This window comes from Sebastes umbrosus, chromosome 18, assembly GCF_015220745.1.
Source record: "Sebastes umbrosus isolate fSebUmb1 chromosome 18, fSebUmb1.pri, whole genome shotgun sequence".
Classification (NCBI taxonomy): domain Eukaryota; kingdom Metazoa; phylum Chordata; class Actinopteri; order Perciformes; family Sebastidae; genus Sebastes; species Sebastes umbrosus.
Window position 1 is genome coordinate 23,241,133 of NC_051286.1, and position 22,916 is coordinate 23,264,048.

Here is a 22,916-nt window from a genome sequence, read left to right on the forward strand (position 1 = left end):
TGAAAAAACTTCAATTGGAAATATTTAGTGTGAGAATAAAGGTTTTTTTCTGATAGAAAGACTTTGAGTAATAGAGCAGTGTGTATGAGGTGACTCCATTGTTGAACTGATGGAATTAGTGCTGCAGAAATGTACATTACACTGAATTTATCAAGACAACAGATAAACATGGAGGAGGTGTTGAGTTTGCATTTACAGCAAATTAAAACCAGAGCGAATCAATGAACAGGGAGACTTCTTACTAAAATATGTATAGGATATACAGTATAAGTATAGTAATGAATCAGGGAAGAAAAAAAGGCCTGGTTATCTCTGCAGTTTGCTCTGCAGGGTAAATAAAGGCCCAGGCCAGTATTGGAAAAAGTATGGTAGGTTACAGAAACTCGTAGATGTGTTTACTCAGGTTACAGCCCGGACACACTAGGAACGTCGATGAAAAAAAGTTATGACTTATTTTTAAATCAACACTTCCTGCTTTCATTTCAAAATAAAAGCCCTCAAGCATTTTTTCTATGGACAGAATTCCTTCATTTGTTAACATGATGCTTTTATTCTGAAATATGAACAGTCAGTGCTGTGGAACTTAGAGTGACTTGGAGAGCTCCATGAATTGATAAAGTGTGGGGTTTAAATCAACACTTCCTTCTTTCATTTTGAAATAAAAGCCCTCAAGCGTTTTTTTTTCTGTAGACAGAATTCCTTCATTTGTTAACACGAGGCTTTTATTCTGAAATATGTGCCGGAAAGTGTTCTAGAACATGCAGTGACTTGGAGAGCTCCATGAATGAATATAGTACGGAGTTTTAATTGTGAATTATTACTATTATTTACAAATTACCCCACGTTTCTTAACCTTTCTCAGTCTAAAATAAATATAAATGATATTTATAATGAAAAGAAATGGCCATTAAAAGGCAAACTCTATGTAGAAAGAAAGGGCTGACAGCAACAACAGACACGCGGCTGGTGTGAACGCCCGACGCGTGTATCACGCAGCCACCCAGCCACCACGCGCTCCTGACGTTCCTTGTGTGTCCAAAGGCTTAGGATAGAAGGAAGTGAAGTGTAGGTGTAATCGCAGTCTAAATGTGGCTGGCATTAATGCTCTGTACTGATGCCTAACCACTTGAGGGCTTCATATCTACTTACTCGATTGACATCCTGGCCACAGATTCCAGGGAACTGTAGCCAGCTGCTGTGAAGTTGTCTCTGTATCGCTCCATCTTGATGGCTTCCAGCCACTCTCCCACTGAGCGGAAAGCAGTGAAGTCTGGTGTGCTCTGATCTAACAGTGGACTAATTGGTCTGCGGGATGAGCACAGAATGATGTTTATGTCTTATGTGAAAAGGAAACATTCTGCTGAAAACACAATCAAGCAGGAGACGAGACAAAGCGACGACCAAAGGCATCCAGCGGTGCAGTAAATTGCGAGAAGGGGGGAAAAAACTAGCTGATTGGAGGCTTCAATCAATAAGAAATTCACAAACAGATGCTGCATGTCAGCTTTCTGCTTCTGGAAAATATTTCTGTCAATACATTTTCAATCTGATTACATTCACCACATACAGTCTCCATATAATAAAATGCTTTTTAACCAGCTGTAACCTCTCGATCTCAGCTCGGGAAAGTATGTTCTGACTGCGAATAGAATTCATCTGACAAACGTCAGAGTGAGGTCTGGAGTTCCCACTGCACTTTAAAGTACCAGGAACTCATTACAGAGATTGATTTAAAAGCCCTGCTATTGACCATAAAGCCATGGAAGCTGCTTTGGGGTATCGATCCCCTGGGATTTATCTTTCATCTGTGAACTACAGAGGCTAAATCATCCGCTGAACACTTTGGATCATCCACTAATGCACTAAAATAAAAGTTCAAATTCTTTATTGTATGAAGGTTCATTCTGAAATGATTCATTTGGGGTTTTATTTCCTCACCTTGTACATGTTCCCACTGGGGTTTTCAACGTATTAGGGTTGCGGATCATCTTATCAAGGATGCCAACTATCTGATCGAATTTGGGACGTTCGGCTCTGTCTTTCTGCCAGCAGTCCAGCATTAGCTGATGCAGGCCTGGTGGACAGTCCATTGGGGCTGGAAGACGATAGCCCTCCTCTATCGCCTTTATGACCTGGAGAATGCGAAACAGATTAGTCAGTCATTAGTATCAGCATTTAGTATCATCCTAAACCCAAACACTTTAGTATCACCCTAACCCCAAACACTTTGGTATCAGCCTTCAGTATTACCCAACCCTTTGATATCACCCTTTAGTATCACCCTAACCCCAAACATTTTGATATCAGCCTTTAGTGTCATCCTATCCCCAAATCCTTTAATATCATCCTAACCACAAACCCATTTGGTATCACCCTTTAGTGTCATCCTAACCCCAAACCCTTTGGTATCAGCCTTTAGTGTCATCCTAACCCCAAACCCTTTGGTATCAGCCTTTAGTGTCATCCTAACCCCAAACCCTTTGGTATCAGCCTTTAGTGTCATCCTAACCCCAAACCCTTTAGTATCAGCCTTTAGTATCACCTTAACTCCAAACCCCCAATTCTCTGACCCTCAGTCTGTGGTACTCATCTCTATGAGGTAGCTTATGGCAACATTTAATTCTTCAGTTTGGTTGCTGAGATCTTGGAATGCAATGATACCAATAGACAGTGTCCCTACATCTCAGCAGTGAAGTTGTTGAACAAAATGTTATAATAGATCATAGCTGATAACGGCCAAGACGAAGGATGTGGTTTGTTAAAAAAAAAACCAAAAAAACAGACAAAGGATGTGAGATCCAGCATGTAATACATTAATGAATTTCCATTTGATGGTTGATGGTCATGTTGAAAAGTTTGTGTGATTTATTCTTTTCTCTCATTTAATGATCCTGAAGAAAAGGTTATGCATTATTTTATTTTGCCTTGATTATTGTAGCTCTCATCAGTCAGAAAACAATCTCCTGTCTTCAGTTAGTGCTAAACGTCAGCTAGGTCTTTAACCAACTCTTTAGGATCATATTACATCTGTCCTTGTCCGTCTTTACTGGCTGCCTGCATGTTTTAAAATTGATTTCAACATTTTACTGATAACCTTTAAGGCACAACAAGGGCATGGTTACACCGTAGATATTTAGTACGTTACATGCCACGGTGCAGGCTAAATTGTGAGTTTATGTGTAAACAAAAGGCTATATTTAAACAGCTCTGATAAATAATAGAAAAGATCTTTCCACAGAGCCTTTAAACATAATCTATTGTCACTCTGCATCACGCATGCAGTTTGGCACAGAGTTCATTAAAAGTCAATGCCGTGAGAACAGTGGGTGCAGCGGACACTTTGATTTGAGCCCCTAGCTCCCCGTCCTTTATTGTGTGGATAAGGAGCTGTGTACGCTTCTGCATATATTCATCAGCTATTTCTGTCAGGACCGCTCAGACGAGAATGAGTCATGGAGGGAAAAGGTGTCAAAACACTGAAACTATTGGGAAAAATGCAAATACCGTTCTTCCTGCATCCCCCGGAGGATGTTTGCTGACATCTTGACAAAGTGCAAAAAATTTCTGACATTGATGTCTGTCAAGTAGCAGAGCGTCAAAACACCACATACGCTACATTTAATGTATGGCCATCTTGTTTAGCATTTCTAACATCTGATTGTTGCAATCAGCATGCCTTCACTTTGGAGCGCCGGAGAATCTTAATAATGTTTAGGCCTGATGCTGTGGGTGCTAAACACCATGCGCCATATAGGAATCTTACGGCCTGAACTAGCTCGCCGTCTACCATCAATCAAAATGTGCCAAGTGTCCGACAATAAGGAACAGCTTCAAGTGGTCTGGCGCAGTTGGACTCCCTCAGTGGGAGTTGGCAGGAAGGCAGGCAACAGCACTCAGAGAACTGCGGGTGAGTCAATCATTATAGCAATTTGTGACATTTGTAAAAAAAGAAGGGTGGGACTTCAAAAGTAAATGTGTTCTTTGAGGATGAAAAGTCTGGGCAATGTCAGGGGGTCAGCTCTTGCAATTGTCTTGATGGTAAGGCACCTTACAGATACATTCTCTGATTTAATTACAGCACCTACTGGAACCCTGAAATCTCCACATTCCCCTTCCAGCTGTACTGCACTGAGTTTCACAACATCAGCAGTCAGGTGGGAGAAGGTTCTGGGACTTTGAAGCTGTGTTTGTTTTTCACTTTTTTTCAGTTTGAGCTGTATTGCCGGAGCTAGAATATCTTGTTTTGACTGCGTTGTGCTTCACTGAGTTAATTTAATTTAAAGTGACTCCTATTAAAATAATGTGTATTGTTGTATTACTCTGGGATACAGCTACAACATGATGTCATTGACTCATGTTCAGGTTTTGTAAACATCCAACATTAATCCTGCTATGTTTTTACGTACAACGAGAGAGATGTAAACTAATTTTCTCTCTTGCAGTACGTGAGTGTACGGGGGCCTTTAAATGTTTCATTGACGGGTGTCAAAACACCTATAAAAGGGATAATTAAAGGAGCACTCTATAATTTTGTATTGCACTTCATAAAGTTGGCCATTTGTGAGGGATAGATTTAATAAATAAAGTGGTTAAAATCAAAGCAGCAGAAGCCGAGATATCCTGACGTTTACACACGAGCATGAGTCCAGCTCTAAAAACACTGGATCCTACATTTCCCATAATGCAACCCATAACATATTTTCATTAGACCATCGCTGAATGGTAAATTACCATATATTTCACCACCACAGTTTGTAACGCAGGCTTTCTGTTAAAAATGTGCAGTCTCTTGGTCCAAGCTCAGATAACCTTGATGACATAACTATGACATCATCAGGGCCATAGAAGACATTATAGAACTTGTTCCAGAGGTTGAGTACTGACCATGAGGAGTAAACTAATCTTGACGTGTAAAATCGGTTAAGTGGCCCTTTAAAATCAGAGCGTATCTATATCTTTACATCCTTGACTTCTATGTCTAAAACAAAACGAGTGCAACGCAAACTGCAAAATATGCACGAGCTGCTGGCTGTGTAATTGGTTCAACACTGCTACTCACACTGGTTCACATTACCATAAGTAATTATAAACTTTTAAAAGGCATTCGAATCAAAAGCATTCTGCATGACAAGTGTTTTCCAGTCCTGTTATTTATATTAATAGCAGCATCAAAAATCCATGTTCTCTGGACTTCATTTCAATGCGTGTCCCATTCCAGGAACTGTTTCTCCTTCAAATGGATTCAGACTGCATGATTATAGCAAGACTTCTTGAACTAATTAAACCCAAGGTCACCGTCCCCGGCGAGTTGTTCTCGTGAGGGTCCTGCAAGAAGGCCTCAAAGAAGAGCTACAAACTGGGATTTTTGTCTGTGATTCTCTATGTTTTAGCGGGATGACTTCATTAGAGGATAATTAGGGATGAATCTGGGGAGAATATCTGCCCCCTTTCAGATGATCGTTAGTAAAATAGTTGTTCTCCCAGATTGGAAGTAATGCATAACCTCCACTGTAGGAACACTCTAACTAAACTAACTTGTTATTTGTGAGCAATACCGGATTTATTGCTTAGAAACTCGTTAAAACGTGTCAGAACATAGTAAAAGTACCCCTTTAAAATCAGAGCATATCTGTGCACGCTTTACAAAGCCAATTCTTTTTTTTTACTAAAGATTATGATCGTTGGTTATGAGGCAGTCGATCAGCAGAATCACAAAGTAACTTATTGACTTTATATCAGGCGGTAACTTACGTCTTGATTGGACATATCCCAGTAGGGCCGCTCCCCATAGGACATGACCTCCCACATGACAATGCCATAACTCCACACGTCACTTGCAGAGGTGAATTTACGATACTGTATGGCCTCCGGCGCGGTCCATCGGACGGGTATTTTGCCGCCCTGTTCAGTAAAACGCAGGTCAGTGGCTGGAGTAAAGATCAAATTCATTATATCCTGAATCTTCCCCTAAAACATCAATTAGAGAGAGTTTTACAATTACACACATGGTCAAAACACAAAGAAATTCCACAAACTTAAAGGGGACATATCATTGCAATATACTGCCCACAGCTTGAGATCTACCTTTGCAAAGGTGCACTATATTTTTCTTGCAAGCCAATCAGAGCAGACTGGGCTTTTTCTAGGAGGGGGTCTTAAAGAGACAGGTGCTAAAACTGAGCGTTTCAGACAGAGGGTGAATACAGGTATATTCAGACAGACAGGATGAGAAAAATGATGTGTTTTTTTTTAACATTAAATCATATAAACATGTTCTAGTAGAAACCCAAAATACAAGTATGAACCTGAAAATGAGCATGATATGTCCCCTTTAAGCAAAAATACTGCCACCACTTTCTAATAAGGCATCCTTTGTGGGTTTTGTAAGATGTAACAGATGACTTTAATAATGGTTAGTAAATCATTTATTGAGGTTTCAAATAAAAAAATGTATTGCTCATTAATAAGAACAAAAAGGTTGTGTAATATCTCATCGGTGGGTTATTAACAGACAAAAATGCCATCAGAGCTCAAGGAGCCATTTTTGCTTCTTTTGTTTGGCCAACATTCTCAAAATTCTCAAATTTGCACTTATATATAACAAAGAAAAGAAGCAGATCCTCACATCTGAGAAGCAAGGGCCTGCACATGTGTTGGCCCTCTTTGACTGACAAATTGATTATAAAAACATTATGTTGGTGATTCTTTTTCCGGCCATTGACTAATTGTTTAATCGCTAACTATTTTCCCCATATTTCATATGCATGTATATTAGGGCTGTCAATTGATTAAAATATTTAATTGCGATTACGCATGATTGTCCAGAGTTAATTATGATTAATTGCAAATTAATCACACGTTTTTTAACTTTTCAAAATGCACTTTAAATGGAGATTTGTCAAGTATTTAATACTCTTATCACCATGGGAGTGGAGAAATATGCTGCGTTATGCAAATTAATGTATATATGTATTATTGTAAATCAATTAACAACACAAAACAATGACAAATATTGTCCAGAAACCCTCACAGGTACTGCATTTAGCATAAAAAATATGCTCAAATCATAACATGGCAAACTGCAGCCCAACAGGCAACAACAGCTGTCAGTGTGTCAGTGTGCTGAGACTCGTGGGTACCCATAGAACCCATTTTCATTCACATATCTGGAGGTCAGAGGTTAAGGGACCTCTTTGAAAATGACAGTTTTTCCTCGCCAAAATTTAGCGCAAGTTTGGAGCATTATTTAGCCTACGTTACGATTAGCTAGTATGACATGGTTGGTACCAATGAATTCTTTAGGTTTTTTAGTTTCATATGTTTCATATGTTATGGTATCTTCACTTTAGATTTAAAACTGAACCTGCTACCTCCTTAATATCGCAAGTTGTGTTAATGCATTAAATTTGCTTTGATGCATTATTATTGTCATTTTAACAGTAGTTTTGTGGTGCAGTGTATCTATTTCCATCTTTCAATGATATCCTAAGAATCTTCTTGACATTTAGTTACTAATGATGTGCATCTTTTTTTGTTTTTGGTTTGGCTCGGCTTGGGTTCATCGTGGCTGTCGTATAAATGTGCTGTTGTTTCATATTGTGAATTTGATGCTTGCATGCAAAATGTCCATGACCTAAATGTTGCATTTGTAAGTGTATTAGTCAGTGCTGACAGTGCACACATTATGACCTAGCAGAGAGAATCCCCAACCTGGCAACCCAGAAATTGTTCTTATTAATGGCTTATAACTGAAGCATTAGTAAATGACTTACTAACCATAAATAAGGCATCAGTTACAACTTATGAACTCTTCATAAAGGCTGAATTGTCAGAGAGTTGTATGGAAACATATCTTGTTTCACATATTAAAAATGGTGCGGACTACTTGGCCGTGCACCAGTGCTTCTGCTCTATTTTCATGCACCGGCTGTGATTTGATTAGAGGATTCAGACAGGGCTCTGGGTAGGGAGAGCAAGCACTTTAATTGACTCACAGTTGTTGTGTAGACAGCCTCGGGATCGTCGTCTATCACCCTTGACAGGCCGAAGTCAGACACTTTACATACGAGATTGCTGTTGACAAGGATGTTTCGCGCAGCCAGATCTCGATGGACGTATCCCATATCAGAGAGGTATCTCATTCCCGCCGCTATGCCCCGCAGCATCCCCACCAACTGGATGACTGTGAACTGACCGTCGTGTTTCTGCGCGGCACAGAGAGAAAAACACACAGGCAGGTTCAGCCATCTTCATTGACCATGAGGGGAAAATGTAGGTCACAGCACTGCAGCAGCTCTAGCACAAGATTTATGATATGTATGCGATGCACAGATCCTACTGCAGACCGCCTGCTCTCTGGGACACTTTCTAGCAAAAGCAAAGAGAAGTTACAAAAGATGCTGCTTTGAGCCTCCTGCGCTTTCGAAGGTGATACTCACCCTGAGGAAACCATCTAATGAGCCGTTCTCCATGTACTCGATGACAATCATCACCGGCTTTCCTATACGGAACACAAAGACGGACAGAACAATAAGATCAATAAGATGATTCATTGATACCTGAATTTGTTTGCTTACAAAATGCTCCACAAAACAACTATGCCGAAACTGCTTCCGAGATATTTTTAGCTGCGTGTTTCATTGGGCTTTTAATTAAAAGTTACCATCTGTTCCTTTTATTACAGTGTCTAAATGAGAAAATGTTAAACAAGGACTGTGGCTAATTTAATCAGATATAATGTCACTCTAACTACGGCACCGTTACCTCCCAAAGCTAAATACGCTTCGATGAAACCGATCTTACGGGATTTTTAAACCATCTCAAACGGCGAGTTCACACTTTCATTTCACCTTCAAGTGTGATTTCTAGGGCTGGCAATCGATTAAAATATCCAATTGCGATTAATCGCAAATTAAACCCATATTGTTTTCAGCTGTTCAAAATGTACCTTAAAGGGAGATTTGTCAAGTATCCACATGGGAGTGGACAAATATGTTGCTTTATGCAAATGTATGTGGTTATTTATTATTGTAAATCAATTAACAACAAAAAACAATGACAAATATTGTCCGGAAACCCTCACAGGTACTGCATTTAGCATAAAAAATATGTGATTATCATAAAGTAGGCATGTCTCTAAAAAGGAGACTCGTGGGTACCCATAGAACCCATTTTCAGTCACATATCTGGAGGTCAGAGGTCAAAGGACCCCTTTTGAAAATGGCCATGCCAGTTTTTCCTCACCAAAATTTAGTGCGAGTTTGGAGCGTTATTTATCCTTATTTCTTAGGTTTTGTAGTTTCATATGATGCAAGTATCTTCACTCTAGCTTTAAAACTGAGCCCGCTACAACCTCCCGAAAGAACGATACGTTAAAGAAATTAGCGGCATTAAAACAAATTTGCGTTAACACGGTTATCATCGCGTTAACTTCGACAGCCCTAGCGATTACCTCTCGTCACGACTCCCTCCAGGTGCACGACGTTCGGGTGGTCGAACTGCCCCATGATGCTGGCCTCGCACAGGAAGTCCCGCCTCTGCTTCTCCGTGTAGCCCACTTTCAACGTCTTGATGGCGACCGACGTGTCCCGCTTTCCAGGCAGCTTGAGCCGGCCGCTGCACACCTCCCCGAACTCTCCTGTGTGGGGATGAAGCATTCATGAGTGAGGTGGTTAAAAAAAAAAAAAACTTCACAATGACAAATTTATTAGTGTATTTTGAGACAAAGCAGCTGTGCAGTGGTGGAATACAAATTGGAGTGCGACATCTTGTTATACTCAGGGGAGTGTAACCAGGACCTATAATAAGACACGCTAGAGATGCACAGACACTGTCATTGACCGCCTCTGTAAAACCCATGTGGCAGCAATTTCTCAGCTGTGGGAAGATCTCTGTGACTGCCTCCACCAGCCCACACGTTAATTGCAATGAACTTTTTCCCCCCTCTTTGCAATAGCACTATCAATATACAATGCATAAAGCTGTGTCAAGGTGTAAATATCTGGCTGTCAGCGTGATATATGAGAGCACGGAGTGACTACACAGCGAGAGAATCAGAATGGGCTCACCTGCTCCAATAACCCGCTCAATTTTAATGCAGGAGGCGTCCAGCTCCTTGGCAAATTGATGGACAGCCCTGTTCGGGTCCTCGTAGGTTTCAGGGTCAATGTAGGTTTTGGTGCCTGGAAATTTAACTGTAGAAAGGTAAGAGGATTACTGTCATGATTAAATATGCACGCTACGCACCGGCGGGCACTTGACAGGCAAACGATTACTAAGACCAGTGGTTCAGAGGGAATTGCTGAACAGACAGTGGCCGGTGTCAAAAAGGGGGTTCTCACACAGGGAAATCTATCAGGAGGTGGGAAGCAAAGATTTGAATAACCCTGTGACCTTTAACCTCCTGAGATTACCTCACTGAAGAATAATCTGGCTCACCGGCCACGCTGGTTCATACACTTATCATGACTGGTGGTTTATTGACACCTGATGTCACTGAGGGGGTTGTTTCCCTACTTTCTTTTTTTAAATCCAACAGCAAGTAGGTATTTCCTGTAATAATTTGAATTTTACAAACAGCTGACAACTTCATTGTTTAACCACCTTTTTATAATTAAAGGGGACATATCATGAAAAACTTTTCAAACAAGCCAATCAGAGCAGACTGGGCTTTTTCAGGAGGGGGGCTTAAAGAGACAGGTGCTAAAACGGAGCATTTCAGACAAGAGGGTGATTACAGGTATATTCAGACAGACAGGATGAGAAAAATAATGTGTTTTTTTTAACATTAAAGCATGTGAACATGTTCTAAGGCAAATCCAAAATACAATTACGAACCTGAAATTGTGCATGATATGTCCCCTTTAATGTTGACATCTTAATTCCACTTTATAGCTTTTACTTTGAAAACTTGGATTTATGTGGTTTAAATCCCCCTCTTTGATATTTTCCAAAGGTAATTTCAAGTTCTGAATCAAAGTACTTAATTCTTTTAGTAGGAGTTAAGATAGAAGATTCAAGCGTACGGTGTTTCCAGTGACTCATCTTTTTTTTTGTAATATGGGTGACTGGCCAGATAGGACAGAAGTGTGCTCGATTGGGTTCAGGCTCTATTTCTTGTCCAGCTATAATGTTCAAATCTAATTTTAAATCTGATTTTCTGAGTTCACCCTAAAAATATACAGCATATACTGAAAATTATTTTTTTTGAAATTGCACCAATTGATATGGCCTTCTGGAATTCACACTACATACATTCAGATAGATTTTCAAATAAAATAAAATATTTCAATGCTATAAAAACATTTCAACATTAAGATTTCAGTGGTGATTACAGTTTGGTATTTAGTTGCTGATTAGGCTCAAAGTCTCGCAGCATTTCTTTTCGTCCAGATATTTTTTTTAGCAGACACTACTCAGGCTGAGAAAAATGTTTTTGTGTATTATTCTCAGATATTAGAGACAAAATAAGATGGAATTGAATATAAATACAAAGCTAAAGTAGAAAAAGGACACTGCTCCAGTAATTTTCCCAGTAACACTGATGTGAGAAGAGTTCATGAATACCCATGAAGTGAGAGTGTGAGCAGTTTGTAACGAATAAGGAAAACAAACAAGGTTAGAGTAAGGCCAGAGATGGGGTAGGGGGGTTTACATTTTGAACAAATTAACAGCAAATTACAGTTTTATGCACTATTAAGTGAACACACCACTCATGGGGGCAATTACACTACGCATTTTAAACTCCACTGATAACAATATAACCTGTCAACTTTAAAATTTAATGAGCTGCTACAGCCATAATACGCTGGATAAACGCTGGCCAGAAACAACAGAGTAGAACACTTATTCTGTGTATGGAAAGAAAAGGCAATGTGGCTGATCCGATGGCGTAAACACAACAAATGCATTGTGCTCCAGTGAGGGGACGCCGGCAGCTGAGATTTCCCTCCACTTGCTCCCATAATTGCTTCGTCCATCCGAGATGTCAGCGGATCTGATAGCAGATGTCTTATCGGGACTTCCTCGCTGCTACATGGCAGACAAATTGGGTCTACATGTTGAATTTTGCGCTATCTAGCCTCCTCCGCCCTGGCAGCCTCTCGTCATTTGATATTGCACGGCGGATCGCTCCATTAAGCCAGACACTAGCCTTGTTTGTGTTTTTCTCCCAGTTTTTTTTTGCTTCAGTAGGTGGGACCTGGGGTGGATCTGTCAGATACTTAGCAGTGGCCAACCTGGGCTCACCGGCACTGCCTCTGCTTTAGCCGTACACATCGTGACAACCCCTGACCCTTTGTTTCCAAATCAGCAGTTCGCCTACAGCGTGGATCATTACGGCTCTGCTTGGGGAAGCTGTCTGCAGCTGGATCTCCAGGGGCATCATTAGGGGTGGTGTATCAGTGTTAAAAAAATACCCTTTTACTGATAGAAGGCCCCTTCAACAGAGCAAACACCAGAAACTCTGTCGCTCACTAAAACCACCTGAGTTATCGCTTCTTTTTTTTATTTTTTAAGAGAACACTCCTTCCTCACGGGTCACCCTCTACTCCCTCCCTGACAGCTGTCACATTCATGCGTTTGTAGTTTCCCAAACTTCTTCATCTCCACAGACTGAGTGCAGCCAATCAGCAGCAGATGTTAGCCCGATTGTTCCCAGCTTTGACTCAAATCAAATGAACCGGGATCAAACGCTCATGCCTGTGGGCGCTAATGGGTTTTAAGGCACCCTTCCTGCTCAGTATGCAGTGATTGAGATGTCTATGCGCGTGTGTGTGTGTGTGCACATACATGTGTACGTTATGTGTGCTGATGAATGCAGGCACTCACACTGGAAGTAGAGCTCCTCGTCTCCCTCCTGATCAGCTTTGCTGTACCCGCAGTGCCTGCACAAGGGGGGAGAGGAAGAGAGAGGCAGAATCAACTGATTGTGCCGAGGAAATGAACGCTCTAAATTACAAGAATTTTAATGCGGCAGCTAACGCCGCGCATGACAAATCTCCGGTAGGAACCAAGCTGAGCAGCAGGAGCCGTGAACCCCAAGCAGCCTATATAGCCCGGCTCGAGCATCTATAATCACGTAACATATCAAATAACACATGCACTGTAAAGGACTGTTCAACATGTCTGGTAATATCAATTTTGTAATATTAACGTGTTGAAGGTTCCCCTCGAGCAGGTGTGTTTTGCCGCACAAAGTTGGTCTTTGAGCAAAAAAAAAAGGATGACGTGGGGAAGGTGGAATAAGCCACAAGTGATGGACATGCACACACTATTGATGAAGTGACACACGTGTAGTCTCCACTGTTCATTCTGTAAACTACAACTCTAAGAATAATGACTTTATTATGGGAATGCTGATTCTGCGGTATTGTTCTTCTAAGATTTCTTCAACTTCTATTTCAACCATACATTTTTTGGACATTAACTACTTCTGCATACTTTGAGCTACAGAAACCATTCAACTATTAAAATATGCAGCTCTTTAAGGACATTAGTGCTACTACTTTTCTTGTTGCTACTATTTATACTTTTAAAAATATTCAGCTTTTTTCACAATTTTTTTTTTAAAGGCTCACTCGGCCAAAATACTACTTTAGTTCTATTACTTTATCCCACCTTTGACAGTATTACAGTTTAGCTTCCTGCTTTTCTAAAAATGTATTTCAGCTCTTTTTTCGGGGTCATGCAGTTCAGCTTTCAACTCTGCCTGTTTTACAATTCAGTTCCATATTTTCAGCAATGCTCTGCAATTAATTTCAGCTGTCAGCATTCCCATGCATTTTCAGCAGGAAATGCATTTTTTCTAGTTTAATATGCTGGGCTCAGGAGAAAGCTAGTAAGTGGACTTTGAGTTATCTATATATATTTTCTTCCAGTCAGAATTGCTATCAATTGACATTTGCTTGATCTTATACTGTAGATGTTCTATTCAAATTATTTGAATTTGTTTGCCTGTGTTTTGATTTGATAAACAAGAGTGCCAGTCTTTCAGAGATATAAAACCAAAGCTGACCTTGGGACAGTCTATGTAATAGTTTTCTTAAAAATGTACTGATAGTGTGAAACAAACAGGCCAAATTTCATAGATTTGGTCACTCGTATGGTTTTCCTTTTTTTCTCATACAGTAGCAAAGTGGCAGTTCCCAAAGTAATAGTCCATTCATTTCCCACATAGTCAATGTTGGTGCCTGACAGTTGGAGCACTTGAAGGCTTGGATGTGCATTAAACTTTCATTAAATGTTGAGCAACTGCATTAGAAAATACCTGGTTGTTTGATGAAAAATTAATTGCTCGAGAATACATTAAAACTTAAAGGGTAACTTGGGTATTTTTCGACGTTGACTCTCTCTTTTTGTGTCTATGTGAGCAATGGGGGACAATGGTTTTTGACACTGGTCCAGTATTGAGGAGAACGCCGTAACCAGCAGCCGCTGTACGGGCTGCAATGTAATCGGTCGGGGTAGCACCTCACCGTCAATGTAAAGTTATGTCTACTAAAAATGCTTGTTTTTGCCACTGACAGGCTCAGATTGTTATTATAAGTGTCTGACAACATAATGGAAAGAACCCTACAGAGAAATAAAACATTTTTCTTACCTTTAGGTAGAAAAATACCGAAGTTACCCTTTAAGGAAAAAAGTCAAGGTGCAGCCAAGATTTTCTTACATGTAGAGCTAACTGCGAGCGAAAGCTAATGATTGTCATACAAATTTGACAGAAAAACATGATTTTTCAGTAATAAAGTTGACATAATTAAAACTGATGGTATTAACATGAACTTATAGTGACATTAGATTTACCACGAGACCCCACACTGTGTTTCAATGTTGAGGAACACTGAGGGAAACACTGAAGGAAAACACTGAAATGGGAACTTGTTTATGTGTTTTGAGCTTGGTTTGCATCACTAGGGTCACTTGGGTGATGCAAACAGGAAGTATAATGTTAAGCACAGTATGTATATGTACATATAAAAACAAATTTGCATTAACACGTACTTATCTATATTATAAACATTTATAATATAAATAAGAACGTTAACGTTAACGCAAATTCTTCTTTTGTTTATTTCCTTAATGCATTAAAGCAACTTGCGATTTCACAAGCTAGAGTCAATATATACATATATATGGAATATCATATGAAACTAGAAAACCTAAGGAATCCATTGGTAACAACCATGTAATACTAGCTTGTCGCGAATGAGGCTAAATAACGCTCCAAACTTAGGAAGAAAACTAGCATGGCCATTTTCAAAGGAGTCCCTTGACCTCTGACCTCAAAGATATGTGAATGAAAATGGGTTCTATGGGTACTCACGAGTCTCCCCTTTACAGACATGCCCACTTTATGATAATCACATGCAGTTTGGGGCAAGTCATAGTCAAGTCAGCACACTGACACACTGACAGCTGTTGTTGCCTGTTGGGTTTGAGTTTGCCATGTTATGATTTGAGCATATTTTTTATGCTAAATGCAGTACCTGTGAGGGTTTCTGGACAATATCTGTCATTGTTCTGTGTTGTTGATTGGTTTCCAATTATAAATATATACATACATTTGCATAAAGCAGCATATTTGCCCACTCCCATGTTGATAGGAGTATAAAATACTTGACAAATCTCCCTTTAAGGTACATTTTGAACAGATAAAAAAATGTGTGATTAATTTACGATCAATCGCAATTAACATTGACAATTGTGATTAATTGCATTTTAATATTTTAATAGATTATTTGTGATTATTTGCAATTTGTTATTTTTGATGACTCCACTTTGAGAAGACATTGTTTACTGGCAAAAAAAAAATCTAAATAAAGACCTATTTTGTTTGTACTGAAGAAAAAGTCAAATTTAGACAATTGTAAGGCAACATCAGAGGTTATAAAGTGCATCCTTTTTACATGATTTATACTCAGATTTATGGATCTTTATCTCCAACTGACATCAGAGATACTGCTATCAGTGGCAAGTGAAAGTCGCCCTGATACCAATGGGATGGCAATGACATCAGCTTGACTAATTTATGACTCGGAGCAGAAGGGGTGGGGGGGGGGGGGGCATTTTTGAGACAAAACGTGGAGCTAATTCTGATGAAGCCACCATTAAAAGCAGGTTCTGATGAAATGGCGTTCATGCAGATGAAAACACAGATGAAGTATGTGAGGGACTGATGATAATGACAGTCGGCTGGGTGCTTTGTGGTGGTGGAAAAAAAGAAAAGAAAAGTCTGTGCCATACTTCATCCTGCCCTCCAGATCTCTCTCTCTCTCTCACTCTCTCTCTCTCTCACACACACACACACACACAGACACACGCAGGAATGCAGAGCCTAAGCTTTCTCGCTCTGGAGTACTTGTCTCATAATGGCTCTGCAAAAATAGCTTAAAAATTTTGTTGGGGCTTGGAAGAAGGGGGTGGGGGGTAAAAAATGATGCATCACAACCCATTAGCACAGCATGCCACGAGATGATGGGTGCACGTGTGTGTGCGTGTGACGGCTCCGCAGGCGTGGAGGCCTGTGAGTGACAGAGAGGCTAATTGACAAGCGCAGACTCACAGGAGCGGAGAGTCAATGGGGCCCGCGAGAGCGTACCTTCTCCCGATGATGAAGCCGAACACCATGAACACCAGGATGATGGTCCCCGCCACGGCCACCACCGCTATGATGATGACGGGGTTCTGCTCGCTGGAGACGATCGCAGCTGATGAGACGGACACACACACACACACACACACAGACACAGAAACACACACGGACAGACATGCAGAAAGACAGAAATGCTCAGTGTGAACGTCAGCACATCAAAGACTACAATCTGCAGGACATAATTGAGCCCAATGAGAGGCGTGGAGATTGATAACCCCCCCCCCCACCATCCCCTTCTCCTTCCCTGTGAGAGAGAGGAGGAGGAGGGACGCTTCTATTTTTGAGCCGTCCTTATACACACGGCTCTACTGTTTCAGAAAGTGGGCTTAATAGTCCCAGACGGCGACGGCGATGCCCTTCATCTCAAACAAAGACACATTCAGGTTGGATTGTTTCCCATTCAGAGCTCCCACAGTGCTCAGACTGTTTGCGTTGACAAACTGCCGATTGCTCCCGAAGAATGGCTCGCCGTAGCGTCGTATAAAGTCAATGCGAGTGGTGTATGATGGGGGGGAAAATTCATGCATTTTAAATCAAGTGGATCTGCGCTGTATAAATACTTTGAAAGAGAGTGATTTTTTTTTTTTTTGTGTGTGTGGCCTGTCTGAGGAGGGGCTGAAATGTGTGGCGACATTCGATCAGCTGTTTAAGCTCAATCGAGCTTCAATATCGCACCGATGGTCTATTTTTGGGGAGGAATTAAGAGCAACCGGACTGTCATATTACACACTTGCAGGTTCCCCCTCTTGAGGCTAGTGGTCCAGTGTGCTGGTCAAGGACAGTCTGACTGGACTGCAAACTTCTAACCTTGTTACAGGACACACTCTGCATGCGGTATGAGTAATTAATGTGCCCTTTTATGCAGAAATGTTGAATGTCAGGTGAGCGGGGGTGTGTTTGGGAGGGCTGGTAGGATGCTGGGGCTCAAAACTAAAGAGAAATGGATGAAACAATGACTATGGAGGTATTTCTTTTACAAATTAGAAGAGGACTAACCACATCCTGACTATAATTCAAATCTTCTCATTTCACTCTGGGAAACAAAGCTATTAAGCATATTCCCCTTGATGTTGATGTTCCATTATTTAAGCACATGTGCATTTTTTATAAAGGAATTGAACTAGAATATTATTGCCTCCGCCAACCAGTCAAGTTGCAGTTTACATCTAAGTCTGACCAAAATGTCATCACTTCGTCATTTTATCCTATTAGACATTTGTGTGAAATTGTCATAATTAGAATTCTTGAGTTATGGCCAAAAACATGGTGGTTTGTGAGGTCACAGTGACCTTTGACCACCAAAATATAACCAGTTCATCCTTGATTCCAAGTGGACGTTTGTGCCAAATTTGAAGAAATTCCCTCAAGGCGTTCCTGTAATATCGCATTCACGAGAATGGGACGGATGGACACATAGAAAACATAATGCCTGCTGGCGCGGAGGCATAAAAACGACAGAATGTCGCCTAACCTCATGTATATCCATGTTAACAACATCTTATAATGCTCGACATTATGATCCATAACACAAACACCTCACATCTCTCACCAAAAAACTCACAATAACACAGAGCGACACTCGGGGCAGAGCTAATGTAACTGATTAGATTTAAATGAGTGTATCCTCATGACGCTACAGTAGCTTGTCCTTGTGCTTAGTGATTTCTCCCATGACGTGTTGTCAGCATAAAGTCAAAGCAATTTCTGTTTGCTTTGCTTGAAAGCAAATTATTTCCCTGGGCTATTACTACAGGAGCTGGAAACAGGAACAGGTTGTGCATACATTTTGGAGTTGAAAGCCTGCGTTGTAAAATGATGTGCTGATATACCGCTGTGGTCAAACTATCGCTCTGTTAGGCGCTTGGCATCGGTGCTTTTGGGAGACTACTACTGCTACTACTAATGTTCTCTGTGGGCTTTTTCATTCAGGTGATGATCAGACAGGTGCAAACTTGCAAGAAAGTGTGTGGGGTAGAGGTTATCAAATGAAAAGACTGTCGCAATGATACATCATTAATCACTGAATGTCAAACCACTTTCACACAGATTTTCACTGTACACACACTATGACTATTACTTGTATTATGTATTAGGCTATGGAATACCGTATTAATTACGAATCATTCATTTGATCTAGCTCCAAGACAGTTAACAAAGCTCGTTTCACGGCCCCGGTACACCGACACAACACCTCTCTTTATCTTATTATAACCCACCTGCCCCTCAGCGACGAGCCTATTTAGCATACCAAAAAGGAGTGAAAACTAAACAGAGGAAGGTGGGGACACTTTTTAGTTTGTAGCCAGCAAGGAAACGAAAACAAGCATACCCGACAACACGGAGCAGGAAGAAGAGAAAATACTGTTTATTTATTATTTTATAACTGTTTATGTCAGTTAAAGTGCGGTCTTCCTTTGACGAACAAAGTTAGCAGACGGTGAGCAATGGACAAAATGTTTTGATTCTTTTGATTGGTGGACTCTTACGGACTCGTTAACCGATTATTAGTCAATAACTGATTAGTGAGTTTCATTGAGCATAACAGACAACTGAGTCCTCAATTCACCCGACCAGGGGAGTTACTGTAGCAGTCATGATGCTGCGTGTATTGTCGTGGACACGTGCAGTCACTTTACCAATAAAAGTTTCCCCCACATCATTGAGTTTAGCTGCGAGGTGGTCAGCGTAACGTTGGCGAGTGTCCGACAGACCGTGTGTGTGTTTGTGCTACGGTCCCTAACAGCTCGTCATTTATTTGCCCATCTAGAGTCTTGAAGTCTTTAAGCTTCAACATCACATCGTTTTATCTGACATTCAACAACAAATCTAGTAAAAACTGATGAAAAGTTATTGAGTATTAAACCACACTGGATATCTAAACATTGGACGAAGTATCTACAGATATAACTGCACATATTTGGAAGCTGTTTATATCTGCTCAGGGCCTTTTTTGTTCATTTCTGAATAATGTATTAACATCATCCCTACTGCATATAAAACACGTAATGCACAAGTAAAGCAGCAGTAATTGTTCTTGCATTAGTAACCTGTTTATGAACCCTACCTGTGGCCTCCTCCTTGGTGGTGATCTCCAGTCTGGGGCCGTAGGTGCCGTATCCTGCCTCTGTGAAAGCCCTGATCTGGAACACGTAGGACGTGCTGGGCTTCAGGTTGTTCACCGTGGCCGATGTGGACTTGGACCTCACCGTGGAGTACACCCGGTCCTTCTGATCCTATGCGAGGAATAAATCATGTTTTATTCATGAATGAAACTGTCGAAAATAAAAGAACGTCCAACTGCTGTGTGAAAGTCTGGTTAATAACCGAGTCCCATTGAAGTGTTGTTATCTTTAACGTCTTTCCTTCGAAAATACTGCAGATATACTTCAGACGATGTAATTACCTCCACTTTGTAAAAGGAATTTAACAATGTTTCATCCAGCTACATACACAGTGTGGCAATTTAAGATGAAACCATTCAAATTTAGGAGTAATTTTAATATCCAGTATTATAGGTTCTAAAATACCTTATTAACGCTTTATTTACGTTATGCAGCTGCAGAGAGAACCGAACCTTTATTTAAAACAGGCTGGCATTATATATATTCTAGTTGTTCTTTTTTCTGTTTTAGTTTGCTGTCGCCCTCAACACCTCCATGTTTATCTGTTGTCTGGATACATTCATTATAATGTGCATTTCCACTACACTAATTCCACCGGTACACCGGGCATGTCATACAGGCCACTCTGCTGCTCTGAGAAATACTGTTTTTATTCACAATTCAATTCCAATCACTTCTACTTTGCTGTTTACTAAATCACTGTTATGCTACCGTAAAAAGAAACTTCCTGCACATATGTTTCACATTAAAAGCATTGCAGTGCTTTTAAAGGGCAAAATCCCACCATTCCATAGTAGACTTTAAAGGTGCCACGTCAGCTGAAAGTGTTGTGTATCACAGACAGTGGCTTAACAGCGAGAGAAAATCTATATTTTACATTAAAAATACTAAATAAAAAATAAAACTAGTGCTGTGAAAATGTGGGCGTGACAAATAAACGACACGGAAATGCGAAATACCGCCTGTGAATATTATTTGTCTAGGGCTTTTATTGTGAAAGGGAAGAACGGAAGGAGTTCTGTGTGAACGTATTCATGACAAAAACAACAGTTTGAAAAAATATATTGGCGTGCAAATTAATCACACGGGGAAAAAAAACCCGGTGTGTAAAGGCCTTTATTCTGAAAGTACCATGTAACCTATTAGGCTATAGTGCAGCAAATGCCACCCCCTTTTTTGAATTCACCAGCTTTCATTTGAGAATTTACAGAATTAAAAAAAAAAAGGAAAATACATTTTGCTAAACATTTTCTTGTACATTTCAGAACATCTCTCATTTTACCCGAGATCATCATCTCAGCATCAGGCAGCCTGCCACCGAGACAACATCAACAACACATGACAATATCTTCTTCACCAAGGTGTTTGGATGCACGGGCTGCACACATTGTGTGCTCGGTTGTTGATCTGTAAATGTTTTGCTCGGCGAAAGCCCAAATGGAATGCCAGGGTCTGTTAGGGGTGTAGTTGTTGTTTCCAATTTTCCACTTTTACAGCTGGGCAGACCACAGCCACAGTACGTGACATAGGAGACTGATTCGCCAGTGTTTGTGAGAGGCTGCGGCCAGCAGGACTGGCATCACATCTCTGCTATATGCCCTGCTTTTGATTCTCTGGGTTAAATTCGCTCCATTAAACCTCGCTGTAAAAAAAAAAAAGCTGATGTGTTCAGACTTGAAACACATGGGAAACAGCGGTGTAATCTATGTGGAAGGGGGGGGAAAGGAGATAACAGTAACAGATTACTAATTCTGGCAGTGCAGCAGCCACGGACTGTGTGTGTGTGCCAACATGTGCGTGGGGGCGGCTGTGAAGGACTACAGCCTGATTAAAATCTTATGAGCATCTCATTCATTATTGCAATTATGAGACAAAGAAGGTACTTGCAGAATCTTGTGAATTCCACTCACAGCAGCATGCAGATAGAATACAAAATGAAGAGTCGGCAAAAGTGAATGTGAAGTGAGAGATGGAGGGGAAAGGTTTTTCGGAAAAGAGGCAAGGACGCAAACAAAATCTAACTGCCAAACTCACCTTTTCGTAGTATTTGATTTCATATTCGGTGATGACGCCGTTGGGTTGCTGGGGCTCCTGCCAGGAGAGCTGGATGCTGCGCTGCTGCACTTTCTCCTTGATGACCTCGCTGACCTGGGACGGAGCTGTTTAGACAAGAACATGTCAATAAGCAGATGAGAAACCCTTCTCTGCATGCACACACATACACCACTCCTCCACCGGCACTCAGCGGCCCTGGCCAGCTGACTAATATTCATGGGGATGCTTCTAAATGTTTACACCTCATGATCGAAATTTCAATTGCGGTGCAAACAGCAGAAGATAGCGGTACCCCAGCCGGTGGGAAACTGCCACATGTAGATTATGAATTCAGTTCAAGTCATTCCAACATTTCCAAGCTGGCACTTCCTCTCCCTGATGACAGAACTATTGAGAAAACCTCTTAGTGGAAAGGGGTGTACCTGGAACCTTCTGACATCGGTCTTATACCGATTGTCTCGGGCTCTTTGCGTGACTTATTTTAAGTGTCTGGCTGCCTGGATTAACTGCTGCCCCGTTTACATTTGCTAAACAGTGCACACACAGTTCTATTTCTAGTTGTCAAAATGATGGGAACAACCTTGTGTAGTTGGAACTTAAAGGAGATTTATGCTCATTTTCAGGTCCATACTTGAATTTTGGGTTTCTATTAGAATGTGTTGACATGCTTTAACTTCTTAAGCCCTAGGGAGCTGGAGGGTGTGGTTCGCCTAGACTAGACAAATAAATCAAGAATAGCTCCAGAACTACCAGGTCGATATGCATGATCTTGGTGTTTATGAATAGGTAAGACCCAAGATAATTCATCCTTAGTGGAAGTAACCATTTGGCACACTAGTAAGTGTGCCAAATGGGTTTTCTACCTCTTGAAAAGGAATCTGGATATATAATACTACTGATATCCACTACAGGAGGCTTTGTGCTCACAATGGAGCCTTTGGCCATGACATTTACCCTGTGCATCAACACATTCTACCATTGTGCACACTATAAAATCAATACAAATGTTATAATTATGACTCCAAATGGTGTAATTTTATTATAATAATGAAATATAATCAAGTAAAACTTAGATAATAACAAATAAG

At 40.7% G+C, this 22,916-nt stretch overlaps 1 protein-coding gene across 7 annotated transcripts in view; it reads right to left on the bottom strand.

The window, feature by feature from the left end:
• The window catches only part of epha7 (eph receptor A7), a 106,113-nt gene that overhangs the window by 6,273 nt on the left and 76,924 nt on the right, over positions 1–22,916 (bottom strand). Inside the window, exons 6-16 of one of the 7 annotated variants that reach the window (XM_037750453.1) lie at positions 21,808–21,932; positions 19,716–19,884; positions 16,598–16,706; positions 12,829–12,884; positions 10,068–10,181; positions 9,452–9,637; positions 8,439–8,500; positions 7,995–8,204; positions 5,752–5,901; positions 1,939–2,132; positions 1,150–1,305 (exon numbers count right to left, since the gene is read on the bottom strand). In XM_037750453.1, coding sequence (XP_037606381.1) covers positions 1,150–1,305; positions 1,939–2,132; positions 5,752–5,901; positions 7,995–8,204; positions 8,439–8,500; positions 9,452–9,637; positions 10,068–10,181; positions 12,829–12,884; positions 16,598–16,706; positions 19,716–19,884; positions 21,808–21,932 — 1,531 coding nt within the window. Of the gene's footprint in view, positions 1–1,149; positions 1,306–1,938; positions 2,133–5,751; positions 5,968–7,994; positions 8,205–8,438; positions 8,501–9,451; positions 9,638–10,067; positions 10,194–12,828; positions 12,885–16,561; positions 16,707–19,715; positions 19,885–21,807; positions 21,933–22,916 lie in introns of all 7 variants that reach the window. The other 6 variants (XM_037750450.1, XM_037750452.1, XM_037750449.1 and 3 more) reach the window with 6 other exon arrangements.